Source organism: Bos taurus, chromosome 14 (assembly GCF_002263795.3).
Source record: "Bos taurus isolate L1 Dominette 01449 registration number 42190680 breed Hereford chromosome 14, ARS-UCD2.0, whole genome shotgun sequence".
Taxonomy (NCBI): Eukaryota; Metazoa; Chordata; class Mammalia; order Artiodactyla; family Bovidae; genus Bos; species Bos taurus.
Genome location: NC_037341.1, coordinates 31,099,454 through 31,119,225, shown reverse-complemented (window position 1 = coordinate 31,119,225; position 19,772 = coordinate 31,099,454). Strand labels below are relative to the sequence as shown.

The window sequence follows — 19,772 nt, the reverse complement described above, 5'->3', positions numbered from 1 at the left end:
TGCAGCTCTCAGATTTAAAAAGACCAGCTACTCAGAAAAATGCCGCAAATGATGTGAGTACGAAGTTCATAAAAAGAAACCAAACACCCAGTATCTTTATGAAAAGACACACGAACTCACCTAAGATAAGAAATGTACATTTTAAAAAGCAATGAAATAAAATATTTCACCTATCTGAATGCTATAAACTATCCAATTATAAAATAAGTCCTGGGGATGTAATATACAGTATGGTAAATATAGTAATATCTGTGTTGTATATTTGAAAGTTGCTAAGAGAGTAGATCTTAAAAATTCTTAACACAAGAAAAAAAATTATAATTATGTGAGGTGATGTTAACTAAACTTGTGGGAATCATTTTGATATATATCATTATGTAATACCTCTTAAACTTATACAGTGTTATATGTCAATTATATCTCAATAAAACTGGGAGGGAGAATGTGTAAGTGATGTTGACTAATTTTTCTGGTATACTAGAGTTAACTTGTTTTAACCATAATGCTTGAGTATTTATGTTTTTGATGAAAATTAACCTTTGTCATTTTTATCCTCCTGCCTTTTCTCTCCCAGGTTAAATTAAATGGAGAAATGTGACCAAAAAAGAATGACATAAAGTAAAATACCCATTTTTAGTGAGGGTGGGGAAATGATGATTATAGCACTGTTGGAGTATCAGTTCAGATCAGTTCAGTTGCTCAGTCGTGTCCGACTCTGTGCGACCCCATGAATTGCAGCACACCAGGCCTCCCTGTCCATCACCAACTCCCGGAGTTCACTCAAACTCACGTCCATTAAGTCGGTGATGCCATCCAGCCATCTCATCCTCTGTCATCCCTTTCTCCTCCTGCCCTCAATCCCTCCCAGCATCAGAGTCTTTTCCAGTGAGTCAACTCTTCGCATGAGGTGGCCAAAGTACTGGAGTTTCAGCTTTAGCATCATTCCTTCCAAAGAAATACCAGGGCTGATCTTAAGAATGGACTGGTTGGATCTCCTTGCAGTCCAAGGGCCTCTCAAAAGTCTTCTCCAGCACCACAGTTCAAAAGCATCAATTCTTCAGTGCTCAGCTTTCTTCACAGTCCAACTCTCACATCCATACATGACCAGTGGAAAAATCATAGCCTTGACTAGATGGACCTTTGTTGGCAAAGTAATGTTTCTGCTTTTGAATATGCTATCTAGGTTGGTCATAACTTTTCTTCCAAGGAGTAAGTGTCTTTTAATTTCATGGCTGCAAGCTTTTTAAACACAGTTTCACCATCTCTCTCTCAATATGTTAAGTGTACATACCCTGACTTAGCAATTCTACATTAAAGAATTTGCCTAATGATACACAGTTTTAAAAATATATAACAATAATTATTGTAGGTATTCATCATCTTTTGTCTAATCATCTGTATACTTAAAAGTTTCCCCTGCCTTCTGTACTGGCTGCACTCAAGTAACCTACCAAAAATGCAAACCTGAGGATGTGATGTACGTGATCAAATCCATTCAATGGTTCCTCATTGTGTAAAAGCAAGTCTAACCCCTTAACTTGGCTTATGAAACCTCTGTCTATATCACTGCCCACAGTCCTCTACGACTGCCTATTTTACACTTTGTGTGTGTGTGTGTGCCTGTGTGCTCAGTCATGTCTGACTCTTCGTGACCCCATAGACTGTAGCCTGCCAGGCTCCCCTCTGTCCATGGGATTCTCTAGGCAAGAATATTGCAGTGAGTTGCCATTTCCTACTCCAGGTGATCTTCCCGACTTAAGGATCAATCATCATCTCTGTGTCTCCTGCATTGGCAGGCGGGTCCTTTACCACTGAGCCACCTGGGAAGCCCACCCATTTTATACTTCAGGTTATAGTACACACACACACACACACACACACACACACACAGAGCTGTTTCATGCTTCAGTGCTTTTGTTCATCAATCATCAGTTGGTCCACAAATATTTTCTTAATACTATGGCATGCATTGTTCACTGCTTGTCATATCAGTTAGGAATTGCATTCAGCTGCTAATTAGAAAGTCTGAACCATACTGGCTTCAATAAATTAGGGCTTTATTCTCTCCTGTAAAAGAAATCTACAAGTAGGAGGTCCAGGGCTGGTAAGATGACTTTGTAAATTGATAAATTTACAGGGGCCAAAGCTTCTACATATTTCTCCTTTGCCAGAAGTGAGTTACAAGGTCACCCCTAGGTGTAAGGGAGGTGTATCTATCAGTCTGGGTTTGGAATGGTATCTGCTCTTGCTCAGTTAAAAACAGTCAGACTTCTTACAAGGAATTACTGACTTTCATCACTGGGATGAAACCAACTTGAGCTGGATTTCTAGGAACAGTTTCCTAAGTCATTCCATGGAACTTGGCTGCCAAAGCAGCTGAACCTTCTGCTGCAACCTGGACTCTGCCTGCCCAGTGGAAGCTGACTGACTCCAGAAGCGCACAGCCTTTGCTGTGTAAAGGCCAGCACAATGGATGTCTCACAGCTTGCTTTTCTCCTCGTGTAGCTCAATTTAGAATCTGGGTTTTACACAAGTGTGTTTCATTGGTGGGACCTAATTCACATCCAGAATCTAAGCTGCTGAAGAGTTTTGGAATGCTATATAATACTTAGCCTTTCATCCTCTGACGTATAGAAACAGATAAAAGGAGGCTGGGGAAGCAAGCAAACAGATTGAAACAAGAGGCTTAGCCCTAGAACCAGGCATATAACACAAACAAAATCAGGGTTTCACTATCAGGGAAGAAGGCTGGGGATGGATACAGGATGGTAACAAAGAACCTGACCCAGTCTTAAGAAATCAAGGAAGCGTTCCTGAGAAGGCAAAGAGGGACAAGAAGAGCATTCTAGTTAAAGGAAAAACCAAGTGAAAAGAATGTGCTGCTTTGAAAGAAAGTGCCTGGGGAAGAAGGGTGGGTGTTTCACATATATTATCACATTTATTCCTCACAAAAATCTTAGGAATAAGTTATATTATTCCCAATTTTTAAATGAAGGAAGGCTTTGAAATGTACATTAAAGGATTTGGATTTAAGGGTAGCCATAAATCTTGCATAGAAATGCAGCGGTATTGGGTATCAAGGAGCTATTCATAAGCAGAAAGAAAAGTACAAATTTCCAAACAACATAAAACCCCATAACTACAACTAAAAAATAAAACAGAGAAAAGTTATTGGCAGTGCATGTGACTATTAACTGACAAAAGATTAGTATCCAGAATATAGAAAGAAATCCCATAAATCAAATTTTTTAAATTACAGATACTTTAGTAAAAAAAACTGGGCAAAGCTGTGAAGGCTATGATTTATAGAAAAGAAAACCCAAATGATTAAAAATGTGAAAAAAAGGGAAAAACAAAACATTTATAAAATTATCTTTTCAACCTCATAGCAAGTGCAAATTAAAATAACAGTTAACACCATTTCATATTTATCATATTGACAGAACTGTTTAAATTCTGAAAACAGCAAGTTTTGACAAGGGTATAGAGTAACTATTTGGAAAGCAATTGACTGTTAAGTATGAAGATGAATTTATCCTTGGATCCTTAAACCCGGCAGTTCAGCCTCTAGAGACAATGGTATGTCAGGAAAGCTAGTTGTTAATTATTCAAGTATTCAGATATCTTGTGAGCCAGTTGTTAGTAGCTTGAAATCACCGTGATATATTAACAGCATTGTTATTTTCGTCATTTAGTTGCTAAGTCGTGTCTGACTCCTTCATGACCCCATGGGCTGTAGCCCGCCACGCTCCTCTGTCCATGGGATTTTTCAGGCAAGAATATTGGAGTGGGTTGCCACTTCCTTCTCCAGGGGATCTTCCCCACCCAGGGATCAAACTCACATCTTCTGCGTTGCAGGCGGATTCTTTACTGCTGCGGCAGCAGGGAGGCCCAGTTAACAGCATGGATATCTGAAAATGCTACAGATAAGGGTTTTGTTTGGGGGAGTTGGGTTTTACTCTTTTGTTGTTGTTTTGAGCTCTTATTTACCAAAACACCAGCAGACATAGAGAAACTCATGCCTAAGTACAAGGAGACATCATAGGAAAAAACATTCAGAATCTCCACTGTATTTACGTTTAATGGGGTGTTAATTTCAGGACATAATTCATATTAGATCATCACAGAGGTACAATAACATCATACTTTAACCTTAGTTTGAATTTTTCAATTACTTCCACATTCTCTACTCTCTATGTAGTCATTCTCAAATAATTTTTGTTAAACAGTAAGGAAAGTATATTATTTCACATAAGAAGAAGCTGGAGAGGCTTCCTGGCTGCTTAACTTGCTGACTATTTTTAAGTTGCTTGGTTCCTTCTCTTCCCATTTTGCCATCAACGGAAGCTCCCCTCATTTAACAAGAGCTGTGGCGATGCCAGGAATTCTTTCACCAATGATCGATGGTGATCATATGTAGGGGATAAAAGCTGCTTCTTCCCACATGTTCCTTTTCATCAAAGAACAAAACTTTCCCTGAATTCCCCTAGCAGACTTCCCCTTAGGTCCCATTGGTCAGCTTGAATAATTTAAATTTTAACTCCATTACATTCAAAATTTGTCATAGGATTGAAGTAGTTGTTTGCAAGCCTTACATAAAAGTTAAATTTTTAAACAGAAAAGGAAAACCCTAGAGTCTCACACTGACAATTAAAGCCACTCATTATTTTAGATCCGGGCAAAAATCGTAAGTAATTTAGGTAATTTTCACTGAAATTATCTCAGTAAAGTTCATGTACTTCAAGTGTTTAAGAATCAACTTTCATTCAGATCAGTGTCCTATTTTCTGACAATTTAATGTATTTTTCACAGATTTAGAACTTTAACCTTGACGAGAGGTATAAATGCTATGATTATCTTAATGTCAATATTATGTTTAAAAATAATCTTGCCGGAGGTAAAAGGATCATATATATGAAAGTCATGCAGTTATGACTAGGGTCATTTACATTTCTCTTGCTTAACTCTATTTTGACATGCTTACCATTGAGCCAGGGAAAGCACAAGCATATGGTTATTATAGCCACTTCCTCCCAGTTCCAACCTCATTTTCTGCTGCAAACATCGAGGGGAACCAGGTTCTCCGAGTCATTCACTAATATGAAAAAGGACTGAAGGCCAAATGTATTAATTTACTAATGAGATTTACATGTGGAAGTGCAGACGATAGATTCTGACAGCTTCTAAGGAAATAATACCCTGTATGCCCTGAATCCACATATATGTCTACCAAATGTAAACTTTCTAAGATAATCCAAGTTATACTGTCAAAAAATAGCTATTTTTTAAAAAGTTACATTTGGATAAACCGTTATATTTAGGGCTTCCCAGGTGGCAGAGTGGTAAAGAATCCACCTGCCAATGCAGGAGACTCAAGAGATGTGGATTCAATTCCTAGATCAAGAAGACCCCTGGAGGAGGAAATGGCAACTCATTCCAATATTCTTGCCTGGAAAATTCCATGGACAGAGGAGTTTGGCGGGCTACAGTCCACGGGGTTGCAAAGATTCGGACACAACTGAACACACGTGCACACACATGTCATATAAACCATGAAACTTTCCCTTGGAAGTGGTTTTAGTTGTATTTGCAACTGGCAGCGTTAACTCACTTCAGCAACCTAGAGACTGGCAACCCCTAAGATGGTGCTCCTTGCTGGAGAATACTGAACACTTGTCATGATGTTAATAAGGGAATGATGGCTGAAGGGGGCAAATCTTCAAACAGAAAGGGGGCAGATCTTCAAATAGAAAGGAGGCAAATAGAAATGGTATATTTTTGCAGTCAGAAGAGAAAATGTACTATTTTAATAATTTTTCAACTTACTTTAATTATAAAATTGCATACACACAATAAATATCCAAACAGTAGTGAACGGCATACAAAAAAAAAATCACTTTCCCTCCAAAACCAACTAGAGACATACATTGCCAACATTCCTTCTGAACCTCTTAAAAAATCTATAGTTAAATAAATGCATGTTCTTTTTATTTAGGAAAAAATAGGATTTTACTGAACACCTTCTGCATCTAGCTTTTAAAATTTAACATATCTTGAAATAATTTCCAAATCAGCAAATACAGATCCATTTATTTATTCAATCAATAGCTAGAGCATTTAATTCAATTAAATAGCATTTAATTCAATTAAATGCTAGAGACTATATTAGGTACTAAGAATAAAATGGTCAGCAAAACAGACTAGATGTTTCCTCTCACAGAATGTATATTTCAGTGAGGGCAGCAAAAGTATAGAATTTCTTTTTTTTTTTTTTATGTAACTACAGATTATGAAGGAAACAGAAAAGGATATGTTTTACAGTGGACCCACTTTAAATAAGTGGCTCAGTCAGTAAAGAATCCACTTGCAGTGAAGGACATCTCTTGCACTGTAGAAGTGAGTGAGTGAAAGCTGCTCAGTTGCTTCTGACTCTTTTCGACCCCATGGACTATATAGCCCATGAAATTCTCCAGGCCAGAATCCTGGAGTAGATAGCCATTCCCTTCTCCAGGACAGGGGATCTTCCCAACCCGGGGACTGAACCCAGGTCTCCCGCATTGCAGGTGGATTCTTTACTAGCTGAGCCACCAGGGAAGCCCAAGAATACTGGAGTGGGTAGTCTATCCCTTCTCCAGTGCATCTTCCCAACCGAGGAATCAAAACGGGGTCTTTTGCATTGCATGTGGATTCTCTACCAGCACTGCAGGAGACCTGGGTTCAATCCCTGGGTTGGGAAGATCCCTGAAGAAGGAAATGGCAACTTACTCCAGTATTCTTGCCTGGGAAATCCCATGGACAGAGCATGGCAGGCTGCAGTCCATGGGGCTGCCAGAGTTAGACACAACTTAGTGACTAAACCACCACCACCACCACCACCACACTTTAGATAGTAAGGGCAAGTATGGCCTCACTGAAAAATTGACCTAGAAGCTAACATGAAAAAAAGCAGTTAGTCACTCAAAAAACTGGGATAAGAGAATTCCAGGCAAGAGCAAACGCCTTGAGATGTGAAAGTTGTTTGCCACGTTCTAAAAACTAAGAGTCGGGCAGGGTGATTTGTGTGCAGCAAGAGAGGGGCAACAAAAGGTGAGGTGAGTCATGTGAAGTGCAGAAATTTTTTCCTCTAAAATATTTTTTAAATTTTAGTTGTATTGTTATAAAATATACATAACATAAACTTACCATTTTAACAATTTTTAAGTGTATAGTTCAATAAGATTAAGAATATTCACAGGGCTTCCCAAGTGGCACTAAAGAACCTGCCTGCCAATGCTGGAGACTTAAGAGACACAGGTTCGATCCCTGGGTCAGGAAGATCCCCTGGAGGAGGGCATGGCAACCCACTCCAATATTCTTGCCTGGAGAATCCCATGAACAGAGGAGTCTGATGGGCTACTGTCCATAAGGTCACAAAGAGTCAGACATGACTGAAGCCACGTCACACAATCACAATTTGTTTTGCTAGGTTTAGATTCTCACACCATGCTTCTTTGAGGCAAACATATCCTGCTCTGGATTTTGTATCAATTTTTTAGGATTTGTTACCCAAGAATTCCAAGAACAGAGATCTGGCAGCAATAAAGAGGTGTTCATTTTGGGTGTGTTGGGACTGCAGCCTGGGGAGATAAGAGCTCCAAGAAGCACCTGAATTATGTTCTGCCACACTGAAACGTGGGGGAAGCTCATAAAGGCAGAAAACCACATAAATTATAAATTACATAAACCACATAGATTACATAAATTGTATGTCAATAATTAGGACTGGAGTTGGCAAGAAGTAAGGGTGCTTGCCAACATCCGATGGATCATCAAAAAAGCAAGAGAGTTCCAGAAAAACATCTATTTCTGCTTTATTGACTATGCCAAAGCCTTTGACTGTGTGGATCACAATAAACTGTGGAAAATTCTGAAAGAGATGGGAATACCAAACCACCTGACCTGCCTCTTGAGAAACCTGTATGCAGGTCAGGAAGCAACAGTTAGAACTGGACATGGAGCAACAGACTGATTCCAAATAGGAAAAGGAGTGCATCAGGGCTGTATATTGTCACCCTGCTTCTTTAACTTCTATGCAGAGTACATCATGAGAAACGCTGGGCTGGAGGAAGCACAAACTGGAATCAAGATTCCCAGGAGAAATATCAATAACCTCAGATATGCAGATGACACCACTCTTATGGCAGAAAGTGAAGAGGAACTAAAGAGCCTGTTGATGAAAGTGAAAGAGGAGAGTGAAAAAGTTGGCTTAAAGCTCAACATTCAGAAAACTAAGATCATGGCATCTGGTCCCATCGCTTCATGGGAAATAGATGGGGAAACAGTGTAAACAGTGTCAGACTTTATTTTTTTGGGCTCCAAAATCATTGCAGATGGTGACTGCAGCCATGAAATTGAAAGACGCTTACTCCTTGGAAGGAAAGTTATGACCAACCTAGTTCACTTCAGTTCAGTCACTCAGTCGTGTCCGATTCTTTGCAACCCCATGAATTGCAGCATGCCAGGCCTCCCTGTCCATCACCAACTCCCAGAGTTCACTCAAACTCACATCCATCAAGTCGGTGATGCCATCCAGCCATCTCATCCTCTGTTGTCCCCTTCTCCTCCTGCCCCCAATCCCTCCCAGCATCAGAGTCTTTTCCAATGAGTCAACTCTTCACATGAGGTGGCCAAAGTACTGGAGTTTCAGCTTTAGCATCATTCCTTCCAAAGAACACCCAGGACTGATCTCCTTTAGAATGGACTGGTTGGATCTCTTTGCAGTCCAAGGGACTCTCAAGAGTCTTCTCCAACATCACAGTTCAAAAGCATCAATTCTTCAGTGCTCAGCTTTCTTCACAGTCCAACTCTCACATCCATACATGACTACGGGAAAAACCATAGCCTTGACTAGACGGACCTTTGTTGGCAACCTAGATAGCATATTAAAAAGCAGAGACATTACTTTGCCAACAAAGGTCCATCTAGTCAAGACTATGGTATTTCCAGTGATCATGTACGGCTGTGAGAGTTGGACTGTGAAGAAAGCTGAGTGCTGAAGAATTGATGCTTTTGAACTGTGGTGTTGGAGAAGACTCTTCAGAGTCCCTTGGACTGCAAGGAGATCCAACCAGTCCATTCTAAAGATCAGTCCTGGGATTTCTTTGGAAGGAATGATGCTAAAGCTGAAACTCCAGTACTTTGGCCACCTTATGCAAAGAGTTGACTCATTGGAAAAGACCCTGATGCTGGGAGGGATTGGGGGCAGGAGGAGAATGGGACGACAGAGGATGAGATGGCTGGATGGCATCACCGACTCCATGGACGTTAGAGTGAACTCCGGGAGTTGGTGATGGACTGGGAGGCCTGGCATGCTGCAATTCATGGGGTCGCAAAGAGTCTGACACGACTGAGCGACTGAACTGAACTGAACTGAAGAGTGCTTGATAAACAAAGATTGCTTTGGGACTGAAATGATACATAGCTGAGAAAGATAGGGGGTAACCTTTGAAACTATAAAGTTGTAGCTAGCTGCTGCTAATACATTATTATTTTGAAACCGGCAGGTGGTGTCCTGAGTTTGACACAGTTCAGAAAATTCAATTTCTCCCTGATGCAGAAATATGTCTGAAACCACACCCAACTATGTCCACCTGGCTCAATTCTGAATGCCTGACACCATAGTTACTCCATCTTGATATCTTAAACGATGTAAAATATGTAATCAACTTCCAGTTTTCAAAGGAGAGATGATGTGTCTTTTACTGATTATTGTTTAATTATATGTTTTCATGTGCATTCTTTCTGACAAGATCATCAGCCTGTCTCTACCAAAGCCTAGTGCTATAAAGTCAAGATTCAAGATATAATAGACTTGAGAAAAACAAGCGTAATAAAACGCAAATCACGAAAACTAACGAATGGTAAGTTTATAAACAAGGCAAGTGTTTTATAAATGCTTTTTCTTCACCCTCTACTATTATTATCAATAAAATTAGCAACAGTAACTATTGTCATAATATAAAGGACTATACAGCTTTTTTTCTGGTAACAAGTTCTTCTGTGAGTGTTAACGGGTCGATTCTGGGTACTCTTACTCTATATCGGGGTTTCCAATACCACTTTTCTAAGTACTGAACTACCTGAGGAAGTAAAAGACCAAGCAAATGAAAACCAGGAATGGGAGGAACTTTCTTTTCTTTAGCATTTTCTGGTTGCTTGGATCCATTACAAACTGGTAGACTAATCACATTGTCTACAGACCAGCTCAGAATGAGGTCCTCAGCAGCCCTAAAGGCCAATGCGGAAATCCCAAAAGCACTACTCAGCTCTCGGTGTAAACTGCCTTACCGCAAACACGCGCCGGCTGAGGGGCGGGGCCCAGGCCCGGAAGGGGCGGGGCCAGGCCTGGAGCGTCGGAGCGCCAAGCCGGGCCGTGGCGCTTTCTTTTCCGCTTGGCCGCGGGAGAAGGAAGGGCTTTGAGGCTCCGTCTGCCTTACGGGAGTGGCGGCAACGCCCGCGGACACGTCTCCCGGCTCTTCGAGGGGGGAAGTCCCCGCGGAGTTAGATCATTTTCTATTTCTCCCGGGAACCCGACTCCGTGCCAGAGTCTATAAGTCGGCCTCGGGCCACTCCGCCTTGTGCGTTCCGCCCCGGGGCCCCCCATCCCGATGGCCTCCGTCCATTGCCCGGCACAGCCCAGCGGTCGGCGCGGCCTAGGCCTCCAAGTCATCCCAGGAGGCCACCTTCCCCTCCCCCACCCGGTTGACGCCGCCTCGAGCTCTCCTCCGTGCTTCTGCTCAATCGCATTTTGTGAGTAACCGTGACCTGTGAGTTTTAGCCGACCCTTGTTACTAAAAGCCGATTTCGACTGTTATCAGCTCATACTAACGAAGGGCCTTTTGCCATTCTCTGGGTTCCGAGGCGGGTGGCCTTGCGCCCAGCCCAGGCCTCGACCGGAGCCCTTTTGTATCCCAAGTAAACCTTTGTGTGCGGCCTTTCGGCTTCGGGGCCCCTTAAATGTGCGCTCGTTTACCCTTTCTAAGGAAACGTTTTGTAAAGGGGGAAGGGATTACCTCTTAAATCTTAAGGCAGTCTTGACTTGGCTGGACTTCTTGGTTGTTTTTAAAACTTTTTAACGCGCACGGTTAACCTGCTAACAGTGAGTTCTGGGCACTGCGCAGTGGCGCGCTGTAGGCATTTGTCCCTGGATCTTCCTTTGTAAATAGGCTCTAGAGACGTGGCACTGAAGTTGCAGAACAATCCGTAGGGGTTAGAAGACCCTTGGGCTATAAATGCCGGCTGTAGCCTTAGATGCTTGGATTTACGTAGAGATGTGTATTCTGAACTTGATACAGAAGAAACTGGTCAAGAGCTGGAAGACCTTTTGTCTGTTTAAAAGCACAGTTGTAAGTACTCGTCGATGAGACTTACTATAGTCAGGTGTTTTGTTTTTTTCTCTCCCCCCGACTTGAAATACATGTTTTTTCATCTCAAACAATTCCAACAGTTAACTTTGACCAGGGCAAATGTGATGGCTTGAAGTAACTTATATTTGGCATTTCAGCCATTCTTTTTGAGGCATGGTGACTGGAACCCTATTTTCATTGCTAAGTGTTGGAATTTTTTAAAACTTTACAAAATAACCGTTTGATTAAAATTTTGATAATTTATGTAAGTCCTTAAGAATAATTAAGGCTTCCCAGGTGGCGCAGTGGTAACGAATCCCCGGGTCGGGAATATCCCATGGAGTAAAATATGGCAACCCACTCCAGTATTCTTCTCTGGAAAATTCTATGGACAGAGGAGCCAGGCGGCTTACAGTACATGGGGTCGTAAACAGTTGAATACGACCGAGCAACTAACACACACAAGCATAAGAAACACACAAGAGTCCAGTGATCCATTTAAGAACTGGAATATTATTGATACCATAACATCCATTTGCTTCCCTTTCACATTCCTTCTCTCCTGAGGTGCCCATCATCTGGGATTTTGTGTCTAAACTTGGTTTTTTTTGAGGGGAGTAGAGTGGATAACAGTATTATACATACATATCCCTAAGTGTTGGTTGTTTCAGGCCTTAAATAGAACTTGTATGTAGTTGTCAGAAGTGTTATGAATCATATATTAAACTGAAGTTTTCCAAGTTGAAAATATTCATAACCAGTAGTTTGTGTTCCTAATATTATGTGAAATATCTCAGCATTTCAAGACTTGAAAGTGATAAATTGTTTTGCAAGGCCCAGCATTTGTTATGTCCTCATAAATCATTTCCAGTAGTTGTCTGTTCAATGATTTATCCTCTTGGGGTTCTAGGGGATATGATCTGTGGCCCTGACCGTGCCCTTTGCAGTATGTAAATATGCTTTCAGGCAACTTGGGACTTAATTCTACAGGACTGTGTCCAGTAATGATGTCAACATCATGTATCTCTGGTCTGAAATTATATTAGAGCTGCCATAATAATGTTTTTAGTTAGACGTCTGCACACGTGTTTTTCTATATCTAACCTTTAACCTGGCTCACCTCATCCATGTCAAGCTCTGAGACAGAAAAGCAGTGGTTAGGTACTCATTAGGACCATCATGTCTTAAAATCTGTGCTGCCACAGTAAAAGAACATCATAAATACATCCATCATTTTTACCTATGCTAATGAATCCATTTCCAGCTTGGAAAAATCATTTATGGAATTATTAGGGCCTAACCAATTAAAGGTATCAAGACATGCCCAAGTCATTATAGGTATTAAACTGGGAGCCTTATCAGTTTTGATTACCAAAAAAAGTATAATTAAGCAGCAAGCACATTCTTTTGTTCCTTTCAGTTCAGTCGCTCAGTCGTGTCCGACTCTTTGCGACCCCATGAATTGCAGCACGCCAGGCCTCCCTGTCCATCACCAACTCCCAGAGTTCACCCAGACCCACGTCCATCAAGTCGGTGATGCCATCCAGCCATCTCATCCTCTGTCGTCCCCTTCTCCTCCTGCCCCCAATCCCTCCCAGCATCAGAGCCTTTTCCAATGAGTCAACTCTTTGCATGAGGTGGCCAAAGTACTGGAGTTTCAGCTTTAGCATCATTGCTTCCAAAGAAATCCCAGGACTGATCTTTAGAATGGACTGGTTGGATCTCCTTGCAGTCCAAGGGACTCTCAAGAGTCTTCTCCAACACCACAGCTCAAAAGCATCAATTCTTCGGCGCTCAGCTTTCTTCACAGTCCAACTCTCACATGCATACATGACTACTGGAAAAACCATGGCCTTGACTAGACAGACTTTTGTTGACAAAGTAATGTCTCTGCTTTTCAATATGCTATCTAGGTTGGTCATAACTTTACTTCCAAGGAATAAGCATCTTTTAATTTCATGGCTGCAGTCACCATCTGCAGTGATTTTGGAGCCCCCCAAAATAAAGTCTGTCACTGTTTCCACTGTTGCCCCATCTGTTTGCCATGAAGTGATGGGACCAGATGCCATGATCTTAGTTTTCTGAATGTTGAGCTTTAAGCCAACTTTTTCACTCTCCTCTTTCACTTTCATCAAGAGGCTTTTTAGTTCTCTTCACTTTCTGCCATAAGGATGGTGTCATCTGCATATCTGAAGTTATTGATATTTCTCCTGGCAATCTTGATGTTTCTTCCAGCTTGTGCTTCTTCCAGCCCTTCAGAGATGTGTTAAACAGCAGAAAATTACTCCACTTGTTAGTGGTTTTTATTAAAAGTTGATTGGGAGTCAGAAAGATTGTAAGTTTTTCTTTTTTTTCTTAAATGGTTCTTGATGAGTATGGGGAAAAGAGCCTACTTGTCCATACTAGATATAAGATGCCAAACAGATACAAGTGCAAATGAGAATTCACGATGAAATATATTTAATTTTTAGGTGTAGCAGTGCCTATGAGTTGAAGATCATTGTGATAAATGTTTTCCAAAAACCTGTCACAGAAGATGGCTGTGAAAACACAAGGAGGACCGCTGCACATGTAACAAGGTACGAAAAGTTATAATGTTAAGTTGTGTGCTTTTTTTTTTTATGTGTTTGTGGTATTGTTCCTGAGGCACAATACCAAAATGTTTAATAACTGGCACAGTGATGACAAGTTACTTTTTGCCGTTTACCCAGCTGAGGGTATCTTTGAAGAAATAACTTTAAGACTGAGATGCCAGTAATATATATTATGTGAATTACTCAAATCTAATGCAGTTTTTTATTAAAATGGGTGAACTCTTCTTTTCAGCAGATAAGTACCTGCAAATGAATGTTCAAGTGCTTAGCAGTGGTGCTTAAAAACTCTTCATTACCTCAAGTAAGTGGTTACGATTTGTCCCGCAGCCACATGTTGACAGTTTGAAAGTATCTGATAAACTCCAGAAAGCTGAGGACATTTCCTTTCCTGTTGAAGGTGCCTTTGTGTGTCAGGTGTATGACTTTCAAGTTTTGAGTATGGAATGATTTTCACTGTTGGTTTCTGATTTTTCCCCAGAGGTGTGGCAAACGACGTTTTCGAAGGAAAAATGAAGAGTTGTTCAAGAAGACGTGCATTAAAGCAAGTGACAAAAATTAAAATTGTATTTAATGTTCATCTCACAATAAATTATGGAGAAAAGTACATCTTCCAATAATTTTAATTGCTGGGCAATAAAGTCTGTTCTCTTTAAAATATATCAGGTCTTTAAATAGCTTTATTTTCATAGTTACTGGTCAGACTTGTTTTTAAAGTACTTTAGGGATAGTATATTCTTGTCAGTAACCAGCTCCTCTGGATAGTGATTCTTTTTGAAGTGGCAGGTGGCTGGCAGCTGGGGAGACATTTTTAGTACCTCCAGTTTTCACTCACCCTTTTTGCCTTAGGGGGTTTCTGCAGAGGTTAATCACTATGTACTAGATAACTACGAGGGCCTCCCCCTTGAGAATCTCTGTGTATCTGAAAAACAAGCACAGCTGACCCTTGGAACAACAAAGGGGTTTAGGGGCGCCAACTAAACATCTCAGCATCAAACATCCAAGTATAGCCTTATAGTCCAGCCTTTGTATCCAAGCTTCCACATCCTCTGGTTCAGTAAGCTGTAGATTGTATAGCGTAGTATGTATTTATTGGAAAAAAAAAAACCCACCCTGTATGTGGTGGACTCATGTAGTTCAAACCTGTGTTCAAGGGTACACTAGTTGAAATTTTCTCAACTCCTTAAATGATACCTTACAAGTAAAGGTTTCACCTGTGACCTACAGATTTTTTTAAATTTTAATTTTATTCTTGGTTTGCTTTTACATTTATGAATTAAAAAGGGATCTGGGAGTTAATCTAAGGAAAATTGCAATTTTTCCTAATTCTAGTATACATAATAATATGCTCAATTATTAAGCAAGTAGTGACAGTCCAGTCTGTCCAGGGCATGCGAATTTGAAAACAACTGAAATCCTACCAAGATGGTTTAAATTTAGCTGAATCTTGCTTTTCCCCTGTTGTGTCCCACAGTACATAAAATCCTTGCTTTTATCAGGGTTATAATTTCAGTTTGGTAAATCAGTATAAAGTGTACAGCAATATCTTTATAATGCCTTCCCATCAGGGGTGACATTTGAAAACCATTTTCACCTGTATTTGATACTAGTCCTTTTCATAAACAGAATCTGAACACTTCACAATTAATTGTAAAGAGGATGCCATTTTATAGATCCTAGTTTTATAAAGAAATGTGTTTTGCCTTCATCTCATAGGGAACAAAAAACAAACCTAAATACATAAACCACAAAGTAAAGGCTTTAACTTGTGATAATACATTTTTTTAAAAGACGAGGCTTGCCTTCTGAAAACACTGTATAGTCTCTGGCACTAGTGGATATTCAATAAATACAGCTGAATGAATGGCTAGGAAGTAGAATAATAAATGATGAGTCTAGAGAGTCTAGAGTCTCAGAGACTACCTTCATGGTTAAACTCCATGAAGTACCCATTTCTATAGAACTGATGTGTGATAGTGTCTTGGTTGATAAGGTGGCAATTTTGTGATGACATTTTCTTTTTAGTGAGTAGTCTTTTACTAAAACTTTGGAAAATGAAAAGGTTTGGGGGATTTTATAAGTATATTTTCTCATCATGTCCCTACCTTTTCAGAGTAGATACCGTCCCTCTAAAAATGAAGACAGGGTTTGAAAATTGGTTTGTTTGCATTTTGGTATCTTGCAACTGGGTTTAAGGAGCCAATTACTGCTCTTCAATTCAGTGTAACTTTTTTTTTTCATTGAACCTGGTTTAAAAATGGAAAATTTCCAAAGCTTTTTCTTATCCTAAAATTAGGGTTTCTAAAACAATGTAATAGACATGACAATATCTAGTAAAGCATGGAAAGTTCTTAAATTGAAGGCTTTTGGTTATATAAATGCTGTTGTTTACCCATCAATTTGTCAAGTTCACAAATTTTTAAAAAATGGTTTTAACTTTGTAAATATTTAAAGTGTTACTGCCATCTTGAGACAAATAGGGGGAACTACACAAAAACACAAAACTTACCTTTTTTTTTTTCCATTTCTTAGTTTGTAACATTCTTTATATTTTAATATGTGGGTCACTGGTATACTAGGCTAACCAGAAGTTCTTTCTTTTAATAAAATTCTCCTAACATAAATTGCTGCTGCTGGCTTTGAGATTTGGATTAGTGTTTATTCCATTAGCAATTTGAAGAAATATATTTTAAGATGACATTCTAATGTGTCCTACACAATGTAGGTACATTCTAATGTATGTACACACAAGATTGCCTGAAGCATCACTTAAATCATTCACACTTTTTTCCATTGCTTAAAAAGGAATGAAGAAAAAAAAGTTTCCTCACTGCCTATTCATCACTAGCAAAAATAGCTGTCCCAGGTCCATATGTAGCAATAAACTGCTGGAGCTGTTGTTGGCACTCAGTCAGATAGACATCCCTTTGCTCTAAATAGTCTTCATTATACTGTTCAAATGGAAACACTGCATTTGGAGCAACACAAAATACAGCGGCCCCTAAGTGAAGAAGGAAAAAGTAAAAATGAGAAATACTTCAAATGCTAAATGTGAAGGCATACTTTCAACAAAAAAGTTTATGCCTGCATTAGGTTGCTAGGCAGAAAAACAATAATTGGTATTGATTTCACTTTAAATAAAGAAGCCTCAAATGGGCAGTTGCACTGCCTGAAAAACCTGTTTCTCTTCTAGCACACTTTATCTCCCCCCCTACCCCACAGTGACTATTATATTCCATTCTGTTCCCCTCAGACCGAGGCCTTTACCTTCACACATGCTCCAGATCCCATCCTCTCTCACCTTTTTAAAGACTTCACACTTCTTTCTATAGTGTCATTAGTTTACTTTCTACTGCACATCATATGAACTATTAGCTTCCATCTTATAAAAATCCCTTCCTGGACCACACAACCTTCTGTAGCTAATACTCTTTATTTCTCTCTTCATCTTCATAGTCAAACGTCTCAAAGTTTGTGTGTGCTATCTCCATAGCCTCACTTTGTACCCCACCTAAATCCCAACTCCATTGAAACAGCTCGAACCATGACCGTCCACAACCTCTAGATGCCAAATCTGATCTTCAAATTCTCAACACATGATACAGTTGACCACTCCTTTATTGAAAGACTTTTTTCTTGACTTCTCTAATACAACTGCTTCTCAGTCTCATGAGTTAGCTCCTCCCCCTCAACTCCTTTTCTAAACACTGGAATTCTTCAAAGGCAGTCCTGTGGTTCTCTGTATAGTCTCTCTCTCAGTGATTTCATCCACTCCATGGCTTTGAGTACCATCTCTGTACTGATGATACGTAAATTATATTTCTAGTTTAAAACTCTCTTCTAAACCCCAGATTATTGTATCTGTCTATTGATACCTCTCTAGGATGTCTTAAACATGTACCTATAATTTGATTCTCCACCCTTGACCCAACAAGCTGGGTTTTGAAGAGGTAGAGGAACCAGAGATCAAATTGCCAACATCTGCTGGATCATCAAAAAAGCAAGAGAGTTGCAGAAAAAACATCTATTTCTGCTTCACTGACTATGCTAAAGCCTTTGTGTGGATCACAAAAACTGAAAAATTCTTAAAAAGATGGGAATACCAGACCACTTGACCTGCCTCCTGAGAAACCTGTATGCAGGTTGAGAAGCAACAGTTAGAACTGAACATGGAACAACAGACTGGTGCAAAATTGGGAAAGGAGTATAACAAGGCTGTATATTGTCATTCTGCTTATTTAACTTCTATGCAGAGTACATTATGTGAAATGCTGGGCTGGAAGATTCACAAGCTGGAATCGAAATTTCTGGGATAAATATCAATAACCTCAGATATGCAGATGATACCATTAATGGCAGAAAGCAAAGAGGAACTAAAGAGCCTCTTGATGAGGAGAATCAAAAAGCTGGCTTGAAAGTCAACATTCAAAAAACTAAGTACATGGCGTCCAGTCCCATCACTTCCTGACAAATAGAAGGGGGAAAAGTGGAAGCAGTGACTGATTTTATTTTCTTGGGCTCCAAAATCACTGCAGATGGTAACCGTAGCCATGAAATTAAAAGACGCTTGCTTTTTGGGGAAAAAAGCTGTGACAAACCTAGACAGCATATTAAACAACAGAGACACCACTTTGCCAACAAAGGTCCATATAGTTGAAGCTATGGTTTTTCCAGTAGTCAGGTACAGATGTGAGAGCTGGATCATAAAGAAGGCTGAGTGCCAAATAATTGATGCTTTCAAATTGTGGTGTTGGAGAAGACTCTGGAGAGTCCCTTGGACTGCAAGGAAATCAAACCAGTCAGTCCTAAAGGAAATCAACCCTGAATATTTACTGGAAGGACTGTTGCTGAAGCTCTAATACTTTGGCCACCTGATGAGGAGCCAGCTCATTGGAAAAGACCCTGATGCTGGGAAAGACTAAAGACAAAAGGAGAAGGGGGTAGCAAAGGATGAGATGGTTAGATAGCATCACCAACTCAATGGACATGAATCTGAGCAAACTTCAAGAGAGAATGGAGGACAGAGGAACCTGGCATCCTACAGTCCCTGGGGTTGCAAGAGTCAGACTTGACTTAGGGATGGAACAGCAACAACAACAACTGGACCCAAGCCTTTCTTTCTAGTCTTGGTAAATGGCAACATGATCCACTCAATTGCTCAAGGCAGAAACCTGAGAGTTTTCTTTAATTCTTCCTTCTCCCCACTGCCCCAACTCCTAAATCCAGTTCACAAGCACAGGTATTGGTTTTTTCATCCAAGAAAAACATCGCTGAGTAGGGCTTATTTTCCTATCTTTAACACTTACGGACTTCTTAACATCATTTTGCTTAAGACTTAAAAAAGAATATACCTAACTGACACTCATTATGGAAACAAAAAGTAACTAGAGGAAAAACTTCACATAGCTTTATTTCCCTCAACAAAAGCTTTCTTAAATGCTTCAATAAAGTCTTGACAAATAGTTATCAAGTGAAAATAGCCATATTCAGTGACAGGAGTCCTGAACATTGTAGTACCGTATTTCCTAAATTCAAAAACATACATTTTTATCTTCTTACTGAAATCTAGTTTTGTCTTAACATTTTGATGGTGATAGTTTGTCTTAGTAAAATTGGCAGCATTTTTTCTTAATAGTACATAATGTCTTAAATTTTATCAAGTATATTTTAAAATATAGAATAAGAGTGTAAAGATAAAGCAAATTACAAATAAAAATACATATTCTTATTTATTGCTAGTTGGGAACAAATGATTTTCAGTGAGTGAATGTGTTAGTTGCTTGATCATGTCTGACTC

General features: G+C 39.8%; 1 protein-coding gene, 1 long non-coding RNA gene and 1 other non-coding gene across 5 annotated transcripts in view; 2 read left to right on the top strand and 1 right to left on the bottom strand.

Annotated features, from left to right (window-relative positions):
* The first annotated feature begins 10,416 nt into the window (after window positions 1-10,416).
* Window positions 10,417-14,635, top strand: LOC100847363 (uncharacterized). 2 transcript variants are annotated; one of them, XR_811148.4, is made up of 4 exons: window positions 10,417-10,788; window positions 13,856-13,963; window positions 14,214-14,279; window positions 14,457-14,635. It is a non-coding gene; the product is annotated as an uncharacterized lncRNA (long non-coding RNA). The 2 variants fall into 2 exon arrangements; XR_811150.4 differs by having other exon boundaries at window positions 14,211-14,279.
* Window positions 14,054-14,140, top strand: LOC112449624 (small nucleolar RNA SNORD87). The gene has a single exon (XR_003038225.1). It is a non-coding gene; the product is annotated as a small nucleolar RNA SNORD87 (small nucleolar RNA).
* A 1,978-nt stretch (window positions 14,636-16,613) lies between the features above and the next one.
* The window catches only part of MCMDC2 (minichromosome maintenance domain containing 2), a 47,449-nt gene continuing 44,290 nt past the window's right edge, over window positions 16,614-19,772 (bottom strand). For both annotated transcript variants that reach the window (XM_025001829.2, XM_059874423.1), the window contains one exon: window positions 16,614-16,976. In XM_025001829.2, the coding sequence (XP_024857597.1) occupies window positions 16,810-16,976 (167 nt within the window). In that variant the 3' untranslated portion in view covers window positions 16,614-16,809. The remainder of the gene's footprint in view (window positions 16,977-19,772) is intronic.